General features: G+C 49.6%; 1 protein-coding gene across 5 annotated transcripts in view; it reads right to left on the bottom strand.

Annotated features, from left to right (window-relative positions):
• KCNQ2 (potassium voltage-gated channel subfamily Q member 2) overlaps positions 1–18,103 on the bottom strand; it is a gene marked incomplete at both ends in the record, with an annotated part of 50,901 nt that extends 32,798 nt beyond the window's left edge. For all 5 annotated transcript variants that reach the window (XM_079543599.1, XM_079543598.1, XM_079543600.1 and 2 more), the window contains one exon: positions 17,808–18,103. In XM_079543599.1, the coding sequence (XP_079399725.1) occupies positions 17,808–18,103 (296 nt within the window). The remainder of the gene's footprint in view (positions 1–17,807) is intronic.
• Between the last annotated feature and the right edge of the window lie 359 nt (positions 18,104–18,462).

An 18,462-nucleotide genomic window follows, 5' to 3' on the forward strand; every position in this document is an offset into this window, starting at 1 on the left:
CACTCATTTCTCCCTTTCTGGTACTCAGGGACCTGCAACATCCCCAAAAAGCAAGGAATTGCCCCTTGCAATCCCACTCATCATCACTCTCACCCAACGTGGTTCTTGCAGGCTGTGCAGTGAGAGGGAGCTGCAAATGGGTCAGGCAGTCCCGCTCCTGGGGTGGCCCAGATTTTGGTGCACACTCCCACGTCAGAGTGAGAAGCAGATGAATAATCGATGAAAGAAGAAAGAGAAGAGGGGGAAAAATAGATCATGGGAAAGGATGGGGGGAAAAGAAAATCCTCCATGTTCTGATTGAAGAAATAGGGCGTGGGTTGTGTTTCTGGTACTGAATATCACAATAAAATGCTGACAGGTGCAGAAAGCAAAGTGCTGACATCAGAGCAGACATGCATACCTTGTTTACTAAGGTGGATACTTCAAGTGGATCCAGAACAAAGCCATGCTGAAACAATGAGTCCTGCTGAGAATGAATGCCAGGAGAAAGAGGAGTCCTGCATGTTACCTCTGTCATTAGAAATGTATTGATAGGGCAGAAAAAAAAAGAAGAAAACAAAAAAGGAAGGAAAAGAAAAGACATTGCTCTATAATTTCAACAAGAGCTGAAAGCACTACCCAATAGATAAGGTTCTTTGTACAGATGTGGTCCAACACGCCTGCTGGTGAACATCTTCCTTGTGCCCTGTGCAAGCTGTGGCTGTGCAGGGTAACCAGGGCTGCTCCATAGGCAAAACCCAATAGGGTAGCAGCTCCCATCCCTCTGCTCTGTTCCCCCACAGGGAGCTCAGCCAGCAAGTGAGAAATGGTCTTGCCACCATAGGATGTGGGTACTTGACAAGCATAGCAAAATAGCTCCATGGTGATGCATGGCTACTCTGCTCAACTCCAAGGTTCCCAAACCTCCGAGAGGCTGAAAAGTAGATTTCAAAAATGAAACATTTTTTCCACTGGATTCATGGAGTTGGGGTTTGCTCCTAGAACACTCCAAAGGCTCTGCAGCTTCCCTCTTTGCATGGGATGGAAGGAGAAAGGTGAGCCATATCTGTGCTGAGGTGGAGAGCACCCTCTGAGCTCCCATGGAGGACAGGCAGTGGGAAGTTGACTCTGCTTTCATTACATCTAATCCATCCAGACAGTGCAGGACAGGGCTCCAGCTCATAATGGATAGCAAGGGAAAGGGAAACAGGCCAATAAACGGCATAGAGGTTGGGATGAATCTAATTTTTAAAGCTACATATCTAATCAAAGCAAATTATGTCTGCAGCCTGACTCTGGGTAATGTTAATGTGCAATAAGGAACGTTAATTACGTCCCTTCTAATGATTTTTACATTAAAGATGCCAATTCTGCTTACAGCTGGGCAGAAGACAATATCCTCCCCCCAAGACAGACAGGAGCTGGGCCCCACACAGCAGAGCTAGCAACAACCTCCCCAAACTGGGCCAGGATGCAAAGGACAGCGAGTGCTGCTGCATCTCCATCCCTTCCATGGGTGACAGCAGGGACAGAGCTGGCAGCAGCCTGCTGAGGACAGACATTTCTTGAGTTGCTTCCACCTCTGTGCGCAGCCAAGACTCAGCTGTGCAAATCTGACTTCTGCAAACAGCTGAAAAACCCAAAGTCCTCCAAAGTTCGCCTTTCTGTCCAAAGGTTCATAGAACGGCTTGGCTTGGAAGGGATCTCAAGGATTATGAAGCTCCAAATCCCCCATCTCAGGCAGGGCCACCGACCTCTATACCTAATACCAGACCAGGCTTCCCAGGACTCCATCCAACCTGGCCTTGAACACCTCCAGGGGCATCCACAGCATCCCTGGGCAGCCTGTTCCAGCACCTCATCCACTCTCTCAGCAAAGAAAGGTTATGTCAACTTTAAACACCCATGGCAAGCTTCTTATCCTAGATTATTAACCTTGGCACGTAACTTCCTTATCCAGATTTCATCTCCATTGCATTTCATATTAGCAGTAGAAGAAGAAATGAGTGAGCTCCCACTCCAATAAACAAATAAGCAAGCAAATAATGAAATAAAATGACTCGAAACGCGAAAGGTATTTTTTTTTCCTCTCTCTCTGTTTGCTAAAAGTAAATAACAGAATCCTTACGAATCTTTTCAGATTATTAATCTTATTTGCCTTCTTAAAGGCACTCCCTTTGGAACCTGCACACCCACTTACATGGAGCTCCAATGGATCAGCAGCAGCGGGATACCAGGATGTGTCACGGATGGATGTAATGCAAGGAGGTGGCACGAGGCAATGGGCTCTTTCCTTGCTTTACTGCCTTCCCATGGAAGTGGGGAAGGAATTAACGATTTGCTTAATTAGAACAAGCAAAGCTGAAAAGGAGGAAGCATTTTACTCCAGGCATTTGAGAGCCACACAATAGAAAATAACTTAAAACACTTGAAAATGACTTTGGGGACATAAATAAGGCATTGACAATTGTGCTAAAATAAAACCAAAATGCTTATGGGCAATCCAGCTGTAATCCCAGCAATCCATTTGCAGTGGTCTCTGCAAATGCTGGCCTTCAAGTTTCCGAAACTTGGATAAACAGACTGTAAAAAGCCTTTTAGCACTCAGAACAGGAGTAATTATAGCTAAATTTGAATCTCCACTGAAGCAGAACTCTGACCACGCCATGGCTGTCCAAGGGCTTATGATGATGCACACTGTCCCTGTCCTAACCAGGAGCTTCCATCATTGTTTTTCACATAAGGAATCCCACAGCCCAGCTACACATTGACAAGGCTCAACACAAGCCTCAATGTCCCACTCCAGGTTTCCAAATCTCTCAGCTTCAGCCAAAAATCATCACCCAAGGTGACTTGTATCTCCAGCAGAGCTGTGTGATGGCAGCGTGGCACAATAGGAGATGGGTGCTCTCGAGTAGATTGAGTTTTTTAGGATCTTCTCCGATACGCCTGCACAGCTACAGCCTGGGGAAATGAGGGGAAATAAGGTTTCCTTTGCAAGGGAAACGTGTCTTTATAGGCATGTGAAGGACACAAATGTTCTTGTTTGTAATGCAAAGAGCAGGAATGGCCTCATCTGCCTCAACCCCCCAGATCCTTGACTTACGCACAGCAGGAATTTGAGAAGAAAGGGATTTTGCGCGGCAACAAAGTTTTATGTATCTCCACATTTACAAGCAAGATTGACCATAGAATCATACCATCGTTAAGACAGGAAAAGACCACTAAGATCACCAAGTCCAACCATACAACCCATCCCACCACGTCCACTAAGCACATCTCCACAGTTCTTGTACACTGAAGAGCTTGAGCACATAAGAGCTTTCCCGGATGGAATCCTCAAAGAACAAATGTGATTCTGTGAAATGCCAGCTGCAGAAGATCAGCGATAGAAACCAAGAACTGAACTGAACATTTACAGCAGGAGAAAGGGCAACATTTCAGCAATCAGCAGCCTGTTTTATAGACTTGCCTGGCTCTAATTACTTAACTTACTCAAGGCACCTAAAACTCATAATAAAGCCGCGTTGCTGATAAAGAACACATACCAAGATCGAGCTGAAACCTTCCTTTCTGTCCTCCTCCAGCTTGAATCACTGGGAGATGTTTATCTGCACGTTCTCCCTGTACTGTGCTGCAATCTCAGAGCAGTCAGAGGTCTGGAGGAGAACCCAGAGCATTCATCCATCAGCACACCTGCCCATGGGCTCTGCACTGCGGGGCTGAGATCTGCTGCAAAAACCAGGCGGGGAGAAATACAGCCATGCAACTCCAGGAATTGTTCACAGGACAGAACCCTCAAGGCCCTGGTGCAATTACGGTCCGTTCAGAGGTAAATTAAGAGGATGAAACATCAGACATCGGAGTAATTCTTAAAATGCTTGTGCAGGCATTTACTCGGTGCACGTTCATTGATCTTAATGCGAGGGAAAGTTGCTGTCTCATGCAATACCATATTATTCAGATTGAAATCTGAGCGCTGCCTGTGCTTCATCCCACAGGGTATTCCCCAAAAAGAATCTCTGCTTCCTCTCCACCTCTGAAAAATTATTAGTAGTAAGCACAGGCAGAGAAGCCTTCCAAATTTAACCTTTATCTGTATACAAAGATCAAGTTCTCTCTGCATCTTAAGAGCAAAGCCCTGCTTTTTGGCAATACCTCAAGGAAAAAAAAAAAGCCCTTAAAAACTAAGGGCTACGCTGCATGATCTGAGCATGAAGGCACAAAAAAATCCTCTTGCTGACTTGGGCAAGCCACTTGACCTTACTTAACTGTGCTCTCAAATTGGGTTAAAAGCAAGATGTCCCTGCAAAATGTAATGCTGCATCTCATCTAAACATTCCTCGAGGGAATGGGATATACAAAAATAGGCTCCGGTCTAATTGCAGATAGGAAGATTGTCTTCAAAATGTGCAGGGCTGGTTCCTGCTGCAGACAGGAATAGTAGCCAGCTTTCCAAAGGTCTGTCCCAGAATCAGCTATTCAGCTCAAGCCTGAGGTTCCCTGCACACCAAGGACAAGCCACACTTCTCTGAGCATCCTTAGATTTGTTTCCCTGTTTCTGCCTTTGCACTGCTTTTACAGACACAAGAATTAAAGCACCGCAAAGCTGAGCATCCTCACAGCCCCACAGGGAACTGCAGGCATGGCTGCAGGGACCAGCTCAGAGCCTCAGCAACATCCCCGTGCAGCCTTTACCATCTCACTTTCTCCATACCCCAAGCCCATGGTTTATGCTTTCCCAGAAGTGGGGCCACAGAGCCGTGCTCTTGGACTCCCTTTGCAACGCGACCACCAACAACGAAGGATAGGCTGAGATTTCACAGCCTGTTGAGGACAGGTGGCCCAGGTCTGGCCCTCGCTTTGTGCCTTGATAACAAAGACAAGAGAGCAGGGTCTTGGAGCAAGATGCTCATGGGTAAAGCCAAAGCAGGAAACACGTGCGTTACCAAAGCACTGCTAATTTCACTTGCTCATCAGTTTTAATTAACAGGCTTGCATAGTATGCGCAACATGGCTTAGAGCTGGTGATCTCCCCACCTGCTCAATTCACCTGCCATCAGCCGGCAGATAGAGGCAGAGGGATCAGAACACATGAAGCCTCCTGTAAAATTTAACCACGCCATACTTTGGCACTTTCTCAGCCTTCTGTGCTCCTGGTTAAGTGTTACAAGGCCAGGGGATTTGCATTGCTACCCGTGTTCAAGGGATTCACCAAACCACGCAGCATCGGTGCAATAACAACAGGGCACCACATCCCCTTCCCATCCCTGCAGCGCAGATGCTTGCAGGCCAGCAATCTGCTTCCATCTCATCTAGGGTCACCCTTCCTGAGCCCTGAGCTCAGCACTCTCTGCTACTCACATCCCTGCACCAGCCCCAGCACCACCCAGTCGTGTGAAAGAAGTTCTCTATTTTTATCCCAGTTCCTAAGGCTATGAGGCTCATGTGATTGCCCTGTCTGGCTGCTCCCCCTAATATCTGGCCATGTTGGCCAATTTTCCTCCAATTTGCCAAAGCATAGAGAGCCTTCCTCTCTGATGGGCAGCAGCAAGGAGCAGGATGCATGCGCTCAGCAAACCCACAGAGCCCAGTCCAGCAAATGAGAGATTTGTTCACTCTCTTTATTTCCCAGCACCAGTAAACACAACAATAAATAGCAAGCTGCAAGAGGCAGATGATCGTGTAGGTGAAAGATAGAAAACATCTCAAAATGATTTAAAGGAGGGAGGAGAACAGGAAGAGAGGACTGCAGATGATGTTCCCCGAGGAGGAGGAGCTCAGCTGGTGGAAGGCAGCAGGAACAGGGGATGTTTTCTTGCCCACCCTGCAGCTCTCTGCTTGAGGTGATGCTCAGGTGCTGCTCCCTGCTTGCACAGGTCTCCAGGATGTGGGGATCCTGCCAGCTCCATCTCAGGATGCTGGAAACAAGTCCAGTGCTGCAAGGACCTGACCCAGGGTCTTTAAAGCTCCCAAATAACAGGGACACAGGACATAGACACTAGACACATTAAAGCTGAAGAGGATTATCTAGCTGCCATTTCAACACGCTGGTAAATCAAAGTCGATAGAAGCCATATGCTCTGCTGGGAAGCATCCATCTCGTTGCCAAGGAAACATCCTTCCCATTTAAAATGGCAGGCAAAGGCTTGTGAAAACCTGCTTTAACCCGCTTCTCTAGGCATGAGCAGGTCCCCAGGCAGCTCCTGCAGCACCGTGCTGGATGGCTGCTCCTGGGAGCTCAGCAGCTCAGGGAGAGAGCAGCACAGGAATGGCCCAGAGGGAATCAGCCCTGGCCTGACAGCAGTGGGACCCCATTTCCAACTCCATGTATTTCTTGGGAATAACAGGGAATTGCCTGCCTGGGTCCAATCAAACAGTGCTGCTCAGGGATGCTGTATGGGCAGTGGGGCAAAGCGCTGCTCAAGCAAGAGAAAAACAAACAAGAGAGAGAGACATGGGCTGGGCTGCTGCAGCTCCAAGCCAGCCTCTTCCAAAGCAGCAGGTACCATCCAACTTCCTACAAGGAGCAGGCAAAAATCTGACCTTGGAAAAGATAGCATTCCACAGGCAGTGCTCTCAGAGACAGTGAGAAACCCATACAAGTTGGCTTTGATTGAGAGAGAAGACGCAGATTAGTTACCAAAGGGACTTTGTAACAGAGAACAGAGAACTGCATATTGTTTTGGAAAGATGGTGCTTCCACACAGCTACTTCCAACCTCAGCCTCTCCAGATGTCTTTTCCTTAAAATGCTCTTCCATTTATTGCAAGTCTCACAAGTAGATGAAGTCAACTCCTAAAGTAGGGAAACAACTATTTTCTCTTCTGATAAGTAGCTGTGTTCTAACAAACTTGGTGATGCATAACAGAGACATTATTTAATAATTCAAAGCCAAGGCCTGGCAGAACAAGGATACTGAAGTCTCCTTGTCTGTGTAGGAAGTGATTACTGCTGCTGGAGCAGGGAGAGGCCATAGTGACAGCACAGGGTGCTGAGCCCTGCTGCAGGGATCTTGTCCATGGTGTGGAATTCCTCCACACTTGGGCTCCCAAATGGGGATATTCTCCCTAGCACACAGCTCAGGTTTAGCCCGCATGTAAATCCAGCCATGCCTGCAGCCTCATAAATCTTCCTGAAGGAACACAGAGCCCAGCAAAGCACACCAGCATGCAAAGTCTGCACAGATCAGAGCCAACAACAGCATCACACAACAGCTCAAAAGCAGAACAACATCCTGCAGCATGACACCGGGGCACAGCCAACACCATGCAGAGGTGCAAGTCACCCCATACAATGTCTCCAGGCGTTTGCTACAACGCTCTATCCCCTAAACTCAACAGCTCGTGAGCAGTACACTACTCCACCATCAGGACACGTTGCTTCTGCCCGAGCTGGGAATGATTCACCTTCACTTGGTGGCACTGATGCGTGACCATCAGCCAGCCCCAAAACACAGTGGGGCCATCTGAGAACTGTGTCACCATCAATATCAAATGGCCCTTTTGTGGTCCTGCATGCTCCTCCCCTGCTGCCTTGGCTCGGAGCCTCGCGAGCGGTCTGTGCTGTGCGTAGAGGACACCAGCAACGATGAAAAGCAATGAATGGATAACAGCCAGGTAGTATTTTGAGTCGCAGCCTCATCAGCCTGCTGCTAACACAGAGCAGGAGCAGCTCTCCGTCCTGGTTGTGTAACCCAGCCTCACAGGACGCTCCCCATAATTACAGGGCCTTTCCCTGCAGTCCCACAGGGGCCATATTCAGCATTCATCAGAGGATGCTCAGAGTTTCGCTTCCTCTCTAGTACATTTTTTCAGTCTTCCCTAGAAACAGGGAAAGGAAGCAGGCAGAAAAAAAAAAAAAAAAATTTAATTAACTTTTATTTAATTTCTGCTGCGCTTTCAGAAACGAAATAACAGAGCTGCCCCAGCTGGTGTGGGCTCAGACTCAACTCCAGCTCTTTCTGACCCACATCACACCAAGATATGGCTGTGGGAAAGATGGGTACTCGTGGCCAAGGGTGGGGCTCCCAACCCATTGGCTCAATGAGTTTCCTTTGGGTGCTTTTAATAATATCCATTCCCACAGCAAGGGCCATAAAAGCAAGGTTGGTTAGGAATGCAGCTTGTTTGGGGGGTTCAGCATGTTTCAGCTTCTCTGCAGAGAGCTGGGGCTCAGGGTTATTTTCACTCTGCAGAGGGGTTCATAAAGAAGGGTGGCAAAAAAGGGCCAACTGGATGAAATGCTCCCCAGTCACCCAAGGTCCTGCGTGAGGACAGATGGAGCCAAGGCAGTGCCAGTCTCCCAGGTTTGGCCACTCCAAAGCACAGAGCAAAAACCTGAGCCTGGGACACGTTTCACCCTCTTGTAGTGCCTACGTCCCCAAGGACTCAATGATCTTAAAGGTCATTTCCAGCCTTAATGATTCTATGAAGCCATTGCTGGCCTACAACCACATCCCAGCCCTGCATGCTGTTATCTTTCCTGGCTCAGATGCTACAACTACTGATCTGCAGTGAGCCCAGGGCCTCCCAGCACCCACAAGTGGTCAGAGCTCAGCTCATGAAGGCTTCATATTAGATCTGATTTCTGTTGCAGAAGGGAAAAACAGCAGCAACAAAAGCTCAGTGCAGGAATCCTTCTTTCCCCTTATTAGCTGGCATGGTAAGAAAGGAGCAGATAAATAAGAATTACATTAAAAACATCTAGATTCTAAAAGCAGAAAATGTGAAAAGCAAGGGAAAGAAAAAAAATCAGTGCCAAATTCTATGGCTGCATATCATGTCTGAGACGACAGAAAATTTCCCAACCTCTTTCTCTCTAAGACTTTTTCCTTTTTAATAATGCCACAACTGTAAAACAACCACTAACCAAACAAAAACAAACCAGGAGCCCCCAGGACCAAACCATGATGTCACAATTAACAAAGTTTCTTTAGCACTAATACAGATTAAATGCATCAGTCCCTCCGGCTACGGAGACAGAACCCTCCTGAAGTGCCAGCAATTCAGTTAGACAACACAAGGACTGGTCTCTGTGGCTCAGCGTGATGCTTAATGGGGTGTGAAGCCAGCCCTGGTCCAATGCTGCCATCAGCTCTTGCTCAGATGGATGCTGCTCCCTGCAGAGCTGCTGGGGAGAGGCTGGTCTGGCATCCAGACACCTCTCTGCAAGGCCACCAGGACACAGGCGAGGCCTTTCTCCACCCCAGGAGAAACAACACAGCAAAGTCCCTTGTGATCTGGCAGCTCCTGTGCTGCCAAAGTCTCAGAGGAACTCATCCACATTTGCCTGTGGCACTTCCAAGTCTCTGCTCCGATACCAAAAGAGAATTACAGCTGCTAGGAAATACCTCTCCTAAACTGGAAAAATAAACCACTTGTTAAAAAGCCAAAAGCATCAACAAATCAACCTGAGGGATAAAAAAAAGGAGTTACAAATCACGCTTCCCACTTGGTTGTGAGCCACTGCAGAGCAAGAAGCACTCCTGGACACCATCATGCAGTGCCCCATGTCCCTACAAGCCATTCTAGCAGCTGGGAGATGCCAAGGAGGACAAATATCCCATGCAAACTCCTACCGGTGTTCAGGACCACCAGGACCTCTTCGCTCCTCCAGTCAGGGACACAGGTTAGCAGCACCTGTCTTCCAAACAGCAGAGCCGGAGTTTTGCTGCTCATTCAAGCCTGAATTCTTTATATAGAGTCAGGGCAGGATCCAAAAGCAGAAGAGAGACACCCACTCCCATGGAGTGTAACACACACGCTGCAATAAATAGCTCCCTGCCTAAGGAGATGACTCAGGAGTCTCACTAGTCCCCCAAGCACAAATCAGTGCTAATAAACCCAGGAAACTGGGAGGAAGCCCCAGCAAGGGGTTCGCTTGGACAACATCCTCATACTTGCCATGCACAGGATAAGGAGAAGGATGAGCAAACACAGGTGGAGCCAGCAATCACAGCACAAGGAGCCTGCTCCAGGAGCCACACATGGCCCTCAGTACTGGGAGAGGTTTTGTTCTTCTTGTCCCTTCTGGATGGATGTGTTTTGGTTTCGTTCCCATACAGATTAGCATGGCAGAAGGCAGCGTGGCCTCACTCTCTATTTGCCCAGCTGTAATATAGAGAGATTTATATTCAACTCCTTTGCTCTCCTCTAAAGTGAAAGATGGAGTGTTCTTACATCCCCTTCTACATTCCTCAGACCTAGTAACGAAGCTCCAAGCAAACATAAACTCAATTAATGGTCACCCTGAGACTCCACGTCGCGTAAAATCCCATAAACATGCAGGAGGAAAAACTCTCCCAGTGCTGCCATTTCACTGCCACGCACAGCACTCCAACAGTGGAGCTGCTGCAAGCACACAGAAGCCATACCTACCTCAGCATAGGGAACATTTCCTGGGGAGATGCTTCCCTCCTCCCAGCACAGATGAACTCTGCTGAGCTCCTGAGTCTGGTGGATTGCCCTGGACAGCCTGTCCTCACCAAAGCCAAGCTGTTTCCTTTTCAAACCCAAGCAGCAAGAATAGCAACCAACCCATCAACTCAAAAACAAAGAAACAACCAGGCAAACACTCTTAAAAAGAAGACTGGAACAAAGCAGTTACCAGCAGTTCCCCAGCACCTACTTTAGGACTAACACCTACATTCTATTCAACACAGAAAGTCACAAAATCATAAAATCACTGAGGCTTTGAGATCCCCAAATCCAATCCAAGCCCAGCCCACTGTGCCCACTGCCCAGACCCCTCAATGCCACGTCTCCAAAGCTCTGGAACACCTTCAGGGACGGCGACTCCACCACCCCCTGGGCAGCTGTGCCACTGCATCACTGCTCTTTTGGAAAAAAAACTTTTCCTACTATCCAAAATGAGGTCTTTAGAGCAGATATCGAACCTTTTGGGCTTCACGTATAGAAGAGAAGCTCACAGACTTGACTTTCATTAGGGTTGCTGACACGCTGCTATAACATTAATTTTGTTTTCCCCTTGGAGTTCACTGTAACTACTATTTGACTGAAGTTTCTCTTTTCTCTTTTGCACAGCTCATTAATTTCCAACCACACCAAACACAAGTTGCAACAAATGCACGCAGCAGGTGCCCTGACACGAGCTCCCACACTCACACAGGCGATGGAGAAGAGGTGCCTGTGAGTCACCTTTGAGCCAGGATCTCTGCTAGGTTTAATTCCAGAGCACCACAAGAGCTTTACAGGAAGTGACAGCGTGTCTGCAGGAGCTGTGCGAGGAAAACCCATCCTGCTACACTCATCCATTGCAATGTGTGACAGCAGCTCTGCAATTGCCTCGGACAGATTTTGCTCCCTGGGTTGGTGGAGCTGTAAAGCAGAAGGTGGAACTTGAGGCACATTAGGGTCTGTCTGTAAACGCAGCACCTGGGAATCCCTGAGAAAGTCCATCCCAAAGGCATTAACCTTTGCCTCGTGCAATCTCATCCTAGGGAGGCTGAGAGACTGCTGCAGTGGATAGACACACACAGACACCATCCTCAGCCCCCACGCAGTAAGGGCAGCTGCTCCCCAACACTCTTCATCCTCTTGTTCCCTTGCCCTGTGCCCCCTGCCTGGGATGCATTCAGTGTCAGAAGGAAGGTTGGCCATCCTGCCAGGCACTCTGCTCCCAGAGCCCAGACACAACCAGAGCTGCTCTGAACAATAATCAGTGTTAATAAGACTTGATTACACTCTAATTCCCTCTGGGACTTGGGTTGCAGGTCCACAAGATGAGTGGGGTTTGCTGTAAAAGTTCCTTTCTCAAAACTGCTTCTTAACAGTTGCTGGCTAAGTGTGGAGCTCAGACTGCTGTCATTCTGCTTTGATGTGGATCAGACCCACCTCTCACCTTCACCTGTTGGGACATCCACAGTGCAGTTCTGGCTCTGAACACCACAGTTTCTAGTGGCTGGGGTGGGAGATGCTTAGCATTGCCTCAGCTCACTCCAGTTTTCAGTTTGCAAACAGATGCCAACCTCTGTCTTCTCAACTCATTTTTGGGACTCATCTCATCCAGCTTCCATCCAAGGTGCACAAGGGAACTCAGGTTCACTTTGTCATAAAAAGAGAAAAGGGCATCTCCAGAAGGCAGACGTGCTCTGAGTATCCTATGGGCTTTCTGAGAGGAACATAGGACACAGTGCTCCATCCAGCAGGCATCTGAGCATCACCAAGCTCAGTGTCTGAGCACGGTCCACACTAACACAAACCAGGAAGCTCCTGCTGCACCCAGCACTCCTGGTGCCCCATGGTAGTTTAAAGCATGCCGCTACAGCAGCAAGAGGGATGAGAAGATACCACAGATCTCCCATTCCCTGTGCACTGGGAAAAGCTGCTCTTTGCCCAACACCCAATCATAGACTCATTCAGGTTGGAAAAGACCTCCAAGATCCTCAAGTCCAACTCCATCCCACCCCACCATGCCCACATCCCTCAGTGCCACATCTCCACAGCTCTGGAACACCTCCAGGGATGGTGACCCCACTGCTCCCTAGGCAGCTGTGCCACTGCATCACTGCTCTCCAGGGGAAAAAAAAAACCCAAATGTTCCTAACATCCAACCTGAACCTTCCTGGTGCAACTTAAGGCCCAATCCACCCAAAAGAAGTCACCAGATGGATGTTAACCAACACCAGAGCTTTTCACACATTTAAAAAGCACATTAGAGGTTGGAGCAATACTGCAGACAGATGAGAGATAGGCAGAGGAATGCTCCAGTTTCCCTCATTTATTGGCACTCAGGAAGCCCAGAGGCTGCAATAAAGCAGCTCTCATTATCCCAGCCAGTGACTTCTGCTCAAGATACTCCCCAGCAGACAGCTCTGCACATAATTAATTCAGTGCTTTAGAACAGTTGCACATGACCTCCCCAAACACCTTCAGTCTGTGTGTCAGAGCTGCTGCATTCACAGCTTGCCCAGAACAGGGCTGGGAGAAGCGTGTGGGAAGCTGAGGTCACCAAGAGCTCCAGCTTGTTCTTTCTGTCTGTGTGGATGGGCACATCCACCAAAAGGCCAATTTAAATACCTGCAGCATCAGCAGGGCCATCCTCTACTCTAGATGATGTCAGAGGAGCCCAAGTGCTCTTGGCTTACAGCCCAGCTAGGAACAGTTTGAACACATGGCAGTGATGGACCAGGTGTCCTCCTGCACTACCTGGTCCTGTTGGCAGACACTCGCTGCTCAAACCACCTCACAATGCATGCATTCATCAAATTCAGCCCAGACCACCCCGATCAGCCAGTTTTTAAATGTAATTAATTCAGTTCTGATCACCTGGTGGCTAAAAGCCATTGCATTATCCCATAGCAACGCAAACCACCATGGGAAGAAGAGGCTTATCCAGCTCAGTGCTGGAGATCTTGTCTCTGAAGGGGACGTCTCTCACGAACAGGCTTGCATTTCCACAGAAGCATGCTGTAGTTTAATCCTCTGTAGGAATCACCCTCCATCCTCCTCTGCTCCCCTGCTTCCTCTCCGCAGGAGATTACATGGCAGGAACTGCCACTGTAATTTTAAAGAGGAATCAGTCCCTCAAGAGCCCACAGAGAAACCAGCTGTACGTTTGGGCTACCTTAAATAGGATTATGCAGGGTTGAGCGTTTGCTGCTTAAATCCCAAATGCCACATGCAGAAGTTCTGTGCTTTTTGATCCCAGTAAGCCCTGCAAAAACCTGACAACAGCCTGCCATCCTGCTTTACCAACAGACCACAGAGTCTCATCCCACCACGTCCCCCATATCTGCCGACAAGTAAAAAAATATGTATTAAAAAAAATAATAATAAAGTGGTTTTCACAAATTGCATTTCTTTGTTGAAGCGACACCCGTCTCCCCTTTAGTAGAGGATTTGGGACTTGCTTTGGGGGTCATTCCTTCTTAAGAAAGATGGAGGCTCAGCTGTTTGAGGCGCATTGCATTGCAGAAAGGAAGTCACCCAGGGGACCGACTTGTTTTTCCTTTCCTGAATGTCAGTGTGGGGTGAATACAACTGGAACGTGACACATTAAATCGGGTTGCTCCCACCCAGCTCTGACTAAGCAGGAGCTGGTGAGGCATCTCTGCATGGAAGTCCCCAGGGAGGACGAACTGCACGGTGAGGGCATCGGTCTCCAGAGCCCAACAGCTCCATTATGCTCAGCACATGGGATTTGTGTTGGACCTTCATCCTACACTCTCAATAGGATGTGGGGAGGATCCTGCCCATCACTAGTGAGTTGGGTGGGTTTGGGGTTGTTAAAGGCTCACCTGAGCATGCAGAGAAACACACGTGAGGGTCAATTTAAACTTCCTCCTAATTAATCAATGCCATGAAATAGGTATACAAAATTAAACGGGGAGAAAACCAAACCAAAACACACAAGCTTTCTGAGAGCAGAAAAATGCCTAGGGGTTCCCGAGGGCATTATATCAAAAGTAAAAGATGATCTGAGAAAGATGATCTGCATGCAGTAACCACATTTTTCCCAGTCCCTGAGGGCTGGGAGGAGTCACAAAAGAGGCCACTTCTGCACCAAGAAATCCCACACCTCTGAGGAAGAAATTGCATCAACTCTTCATCTTCCCAATGCTCCATAGCTGCTGCCACAGAGAACAATAAACAGAATGTGAAAATTACATTTGCTGTAGACACACAGCTTTAAAAAGGCTGAACATAGGTCCCAAACAAGAGCAGCTCACCCAGAGGTCAGGAACTACACCTGCAGACACAGAGGGCTGTGGGGCGCCCAGTCCACGCAGTTAGCACAGAGCACAGCATCCCTTCTGGAACAGGATGCATCACAGCACCATCAAGCACGGGACAAGTGATAATAAGCAAGGTAAGAGGATTAGAAGGGAAAAGATAATCTAAACCATTAAAAAAAAAAAAAAAAAAAAAAAAAAAAAAAAAAGGAAAACTGAACAATTTTGAAAGCAAAACGCCTCTCTGTGCAGAGAGCTGCCATGTCCCTCAAAAGGCATGGCTTGCTGCTTAGACAGGGCTCAACTTTTCAAGTTTTAGCTCAACCTTGAACAGAACGAGGCCATGTGCTGCAGTGCTATGGCTCTGCCAAAAAAGACAAGAAAAAAAAAAAGAAAGAAAAAAGAGAGAGAGCGAGCTGAGAGGAGGAAGAGGAATACCAGGAAAATATGGGAGATGAGATACAGGAAGCCCAGAGTCCATCTCCAGCCACACTCCAAGATGGGATCCATGAGACTCAGCTGTCCATAGAACTGTGCAGAACATACATACCTGTATAATGTACACATACACACCATGAGCGGGTCACCCACTTGTGTCAGTGTGGGAAGAGCTGTTATGCATAGAAATGAATCACAACACAGCACCATGAAATAGGGAGCACTGTTTTCACGGAGGGCACAGAGCTGTTACAGAGGCAATAGCTGGGCTGAGTCTGGAGGGATGGAAGCTCCACTGAATTCCTCTGATTTGTACTGCGTGAAATGGTGCAAAAGGGAAAGAACAATGACAGAAGGAGAAGGGAAATAGATCAATGGATGCAGCATGAGAAACACTGCCACTTGCGTGGGGATCTCCAAGCAGCTCTTCCATACAAACTTCGTGACCTTGAGGCAGTCCCTTCACCCTCATGTCTGTGCAGAAGCAGCCAGCAGGCTTTGTGCTGTCCTTGTTGGATTATAGACTTTTTTAGCTACAAAAACCCAGAAAAGCCCCCACCTGCCCCATTCTGATACACAGAAAGCTGGCATTGGTAGGGTCTGGCTGACGGGCAGCAAAGGGAGTAGCTGGCGCTGGGCTTTTCCCCGGTGACTTTGTGAGATGTTCACTGTACCCTCCAGCTCTCTAAATAACATATTACTGACCTGCCAAAGCCAACCTTATTGTATGCATGGTTCAGAAGACTGGCATTCACAAAACATCCCAACGCACTGTAAAAAATTAATCACATTACTAACGCTTCACAGACCTCAGCGCAGCTCCTACCTCAGCCCTGAGCACTGCCTCCATTTCCCAGCAGTGTGGGTCAGGGGTGGTTTTGCAGTGTTTCCTATTCAGGCGCAGCTCCTGGCACAACCAGGTGACGCACAGCCACGGGCCCAAAGCAAGATGCAGCTGTGGGCTCTAGGGGAATGCACTGGAATGCACTGGGGACTTCAGGAGAAGGTGAACCCCAGAAGGAGGTAGCTTAGGATACCCTGCTCGTGCCCTGTGATGATTACTGCCTGCTCGAGCCAATGCCACTGCAGAGAGCGACGTAGATCAGAAGTCAAGACAGCAACTGAAGAAGCAAAAGAAGCTTACAAAGCCCTCCCAGGCAGGGCTACCCCTTGCTGGTCATTTGGCTTTCAGCCCCTTTCAGTGCTGCCATTGCCAGTTCAAGCTGGGTTTTCACCTGTGTACAGCATGCACCGTGTGCTCTTAAATACAACCTCATTCTCGCTGTAAAGCCAGACGAGCTCCTCCATGAGACTTCGCAGCACCAAGCACATAGAATTCCTGGGCATGGAGAATGCTCAGGACCTCACTGCCATCACATCCATCACTGAGCTCCAAGGATGCTCCCAGGGACACCCAGCTCTCTACAAGCCCCCAGCCCTCTGCAGTGCAGGGTGAAGCTTTCCCTTCCTCCCAAACAGCATCTTATCACCCGGACACAACACACCTCCCTGGGAGGCCTCAAGGCACAAAATGGCTGAGGACCATAAAGCACATCCCAATATCTGATCTAAGAATGTCATGAGCAGCAAAAGGAATAAGGGAAAATAACAAAAGGCCCCAAAAATCTTCTCGATTGAGTTGACGGAGGCCCTGGCCATGATGAAGAGCACGCAAACAAAAAAATCCATTGGCTCTAAGGGCGCAGGAACCCAAACAGGGCTGTGCTGGAGCCCAGGACCGCAGAAGAGCCCAGTGGGACTATGGAAAGTCCCAGAGGGAAGGGAGTTGCAGTAACACAGCGACTTATCCTGACCCTCCCTTTGCAATCCTCCTAATAACGAGCAGCCAGCTGCCCTCCTCCTGCAGCACAACCTGCAATCAGGGGCATTTTTTCCCACCCAACGTAGCCATTCCTGCCTAAAATCCAGGCTGCCGAGGGGAAACGCGCACCCCGGGACCGCTCCTTTGTTCCCTCTCCATCCCCCCCAGAAAGCCCCAAAAGCAGCTCAGCATTTCTTTGCAGATATTCCCACCCCACTGCCTCCCACGGGGGGCACAGAAGAACCTCCGGACCCCGGTGCGGAGCCGCAACCCCCCGGCCCCACATCCTCCGCAGCACCCCGCAAAAGATGGGGCCGGAGGAGACGGGGGGGTGGGGAAGGGAAAAAAGCCAGTTCCCGAGCAGCGCTTTGTGTTCCTCAGCTCGCAGCATTGCTATGGTGATTTCAAGCAAGACGGAGGAGCGCTCCCTCCCCATCTCCCCTGCATGCACCCACCACAGCCCCTTCCCCCACAAGCGGGGAAGTAAACGGGGGTGCATAGGGCCGGTGCATTGCACCTCCCCACCGGAACCACCCCCAGCTCTGCAGGGACAGCTTCATTTTTCCCCCCCACCATACACACACCGCACATCCCTTCCCCAGGTGCACCGTGCCCGGACACTGTAGGGCTGCGGCAGCTCCGGGAGGGGCTCACAGTACTCTTAGGTTCCCCAGCGAGCATATCCACCCCCCCCCCCCCCCTCCCCCATCCCTTCCTTCCCTGCAGCCGTTCTGCAGCTGGAGCATCCCCCACCCACCCCGCACTCCGCGATTGGCGATGGGTGGCAAAGAGAAATTTGGGGCTAGGGGTAAAAAGGGAGGGGGCTGCGCTGTACTCCAACCCCACACACACCACCACCTTTTTATTACTCACACGTATGCGTGGTAAATGAAAGCCCAGCCCCGCGGTCTTTCCAGCACATTGTAGAGAAAATTCTGCAGCTTGCGGTAAAAAGCATTCCTTTTGGGGGGCTTCCCGCTGCCCGACACCCCCGAACGGGGTTTGCTGAGGATGCTACCCCGTTTGGTGCTCTCGGAACCGGCGATGAGCAGAGCCCCGTCCCGGCTGGAGTCCGGAGCTCCCGGGTCCAGCCCTACGAAGCCCACCTTCAGCTTCTTCTCGGCGGCGGGCCCCGGGTAAACGCCTCCGTTGCGGGATTTCTGCACCATGGTGGTGGCCGGGGGCGGCGGGGCCGCGGGAGGGGGGTGGCAGGGGAGGGGGGGCTCCACCCGCGCTCCCCTCCGCTGCTCCGCGCCCGGCGCTGGAGACGCCGCAGGAACGGAACGGAACGGAACCGGCCGCAATGGGCTCCGCCGGGCCGCGCCCCGCCCGCTCCGCCCGCCCCGTTAACCCTCAGCTGTGCGGGGAGCGGCTGCCGAAGTCCCGCAGAGAGCATCCTCCAGAATAGGGAGCTGAGAGCTCCCCGCTCTCATAGAAAGGAAAAGGGAAAAAAAAAAATAATAAAGAAGAAAAAGAAAAAGAAAGAAAGAAAGAAAAAACACACTAAAAATATACACACACGCTAATG

This window comes from Tetrao urogallus (genome assembly GCF_951394365.1).
Source record: "Tetrao urogallus genome assembly, chromosome: 16".
Lineage (NCBI taxonomy): Eukaryota > Metazoa > Chordata > Aves > Galliformes > Phasianidae > Tetrao > Tetrao urogallus.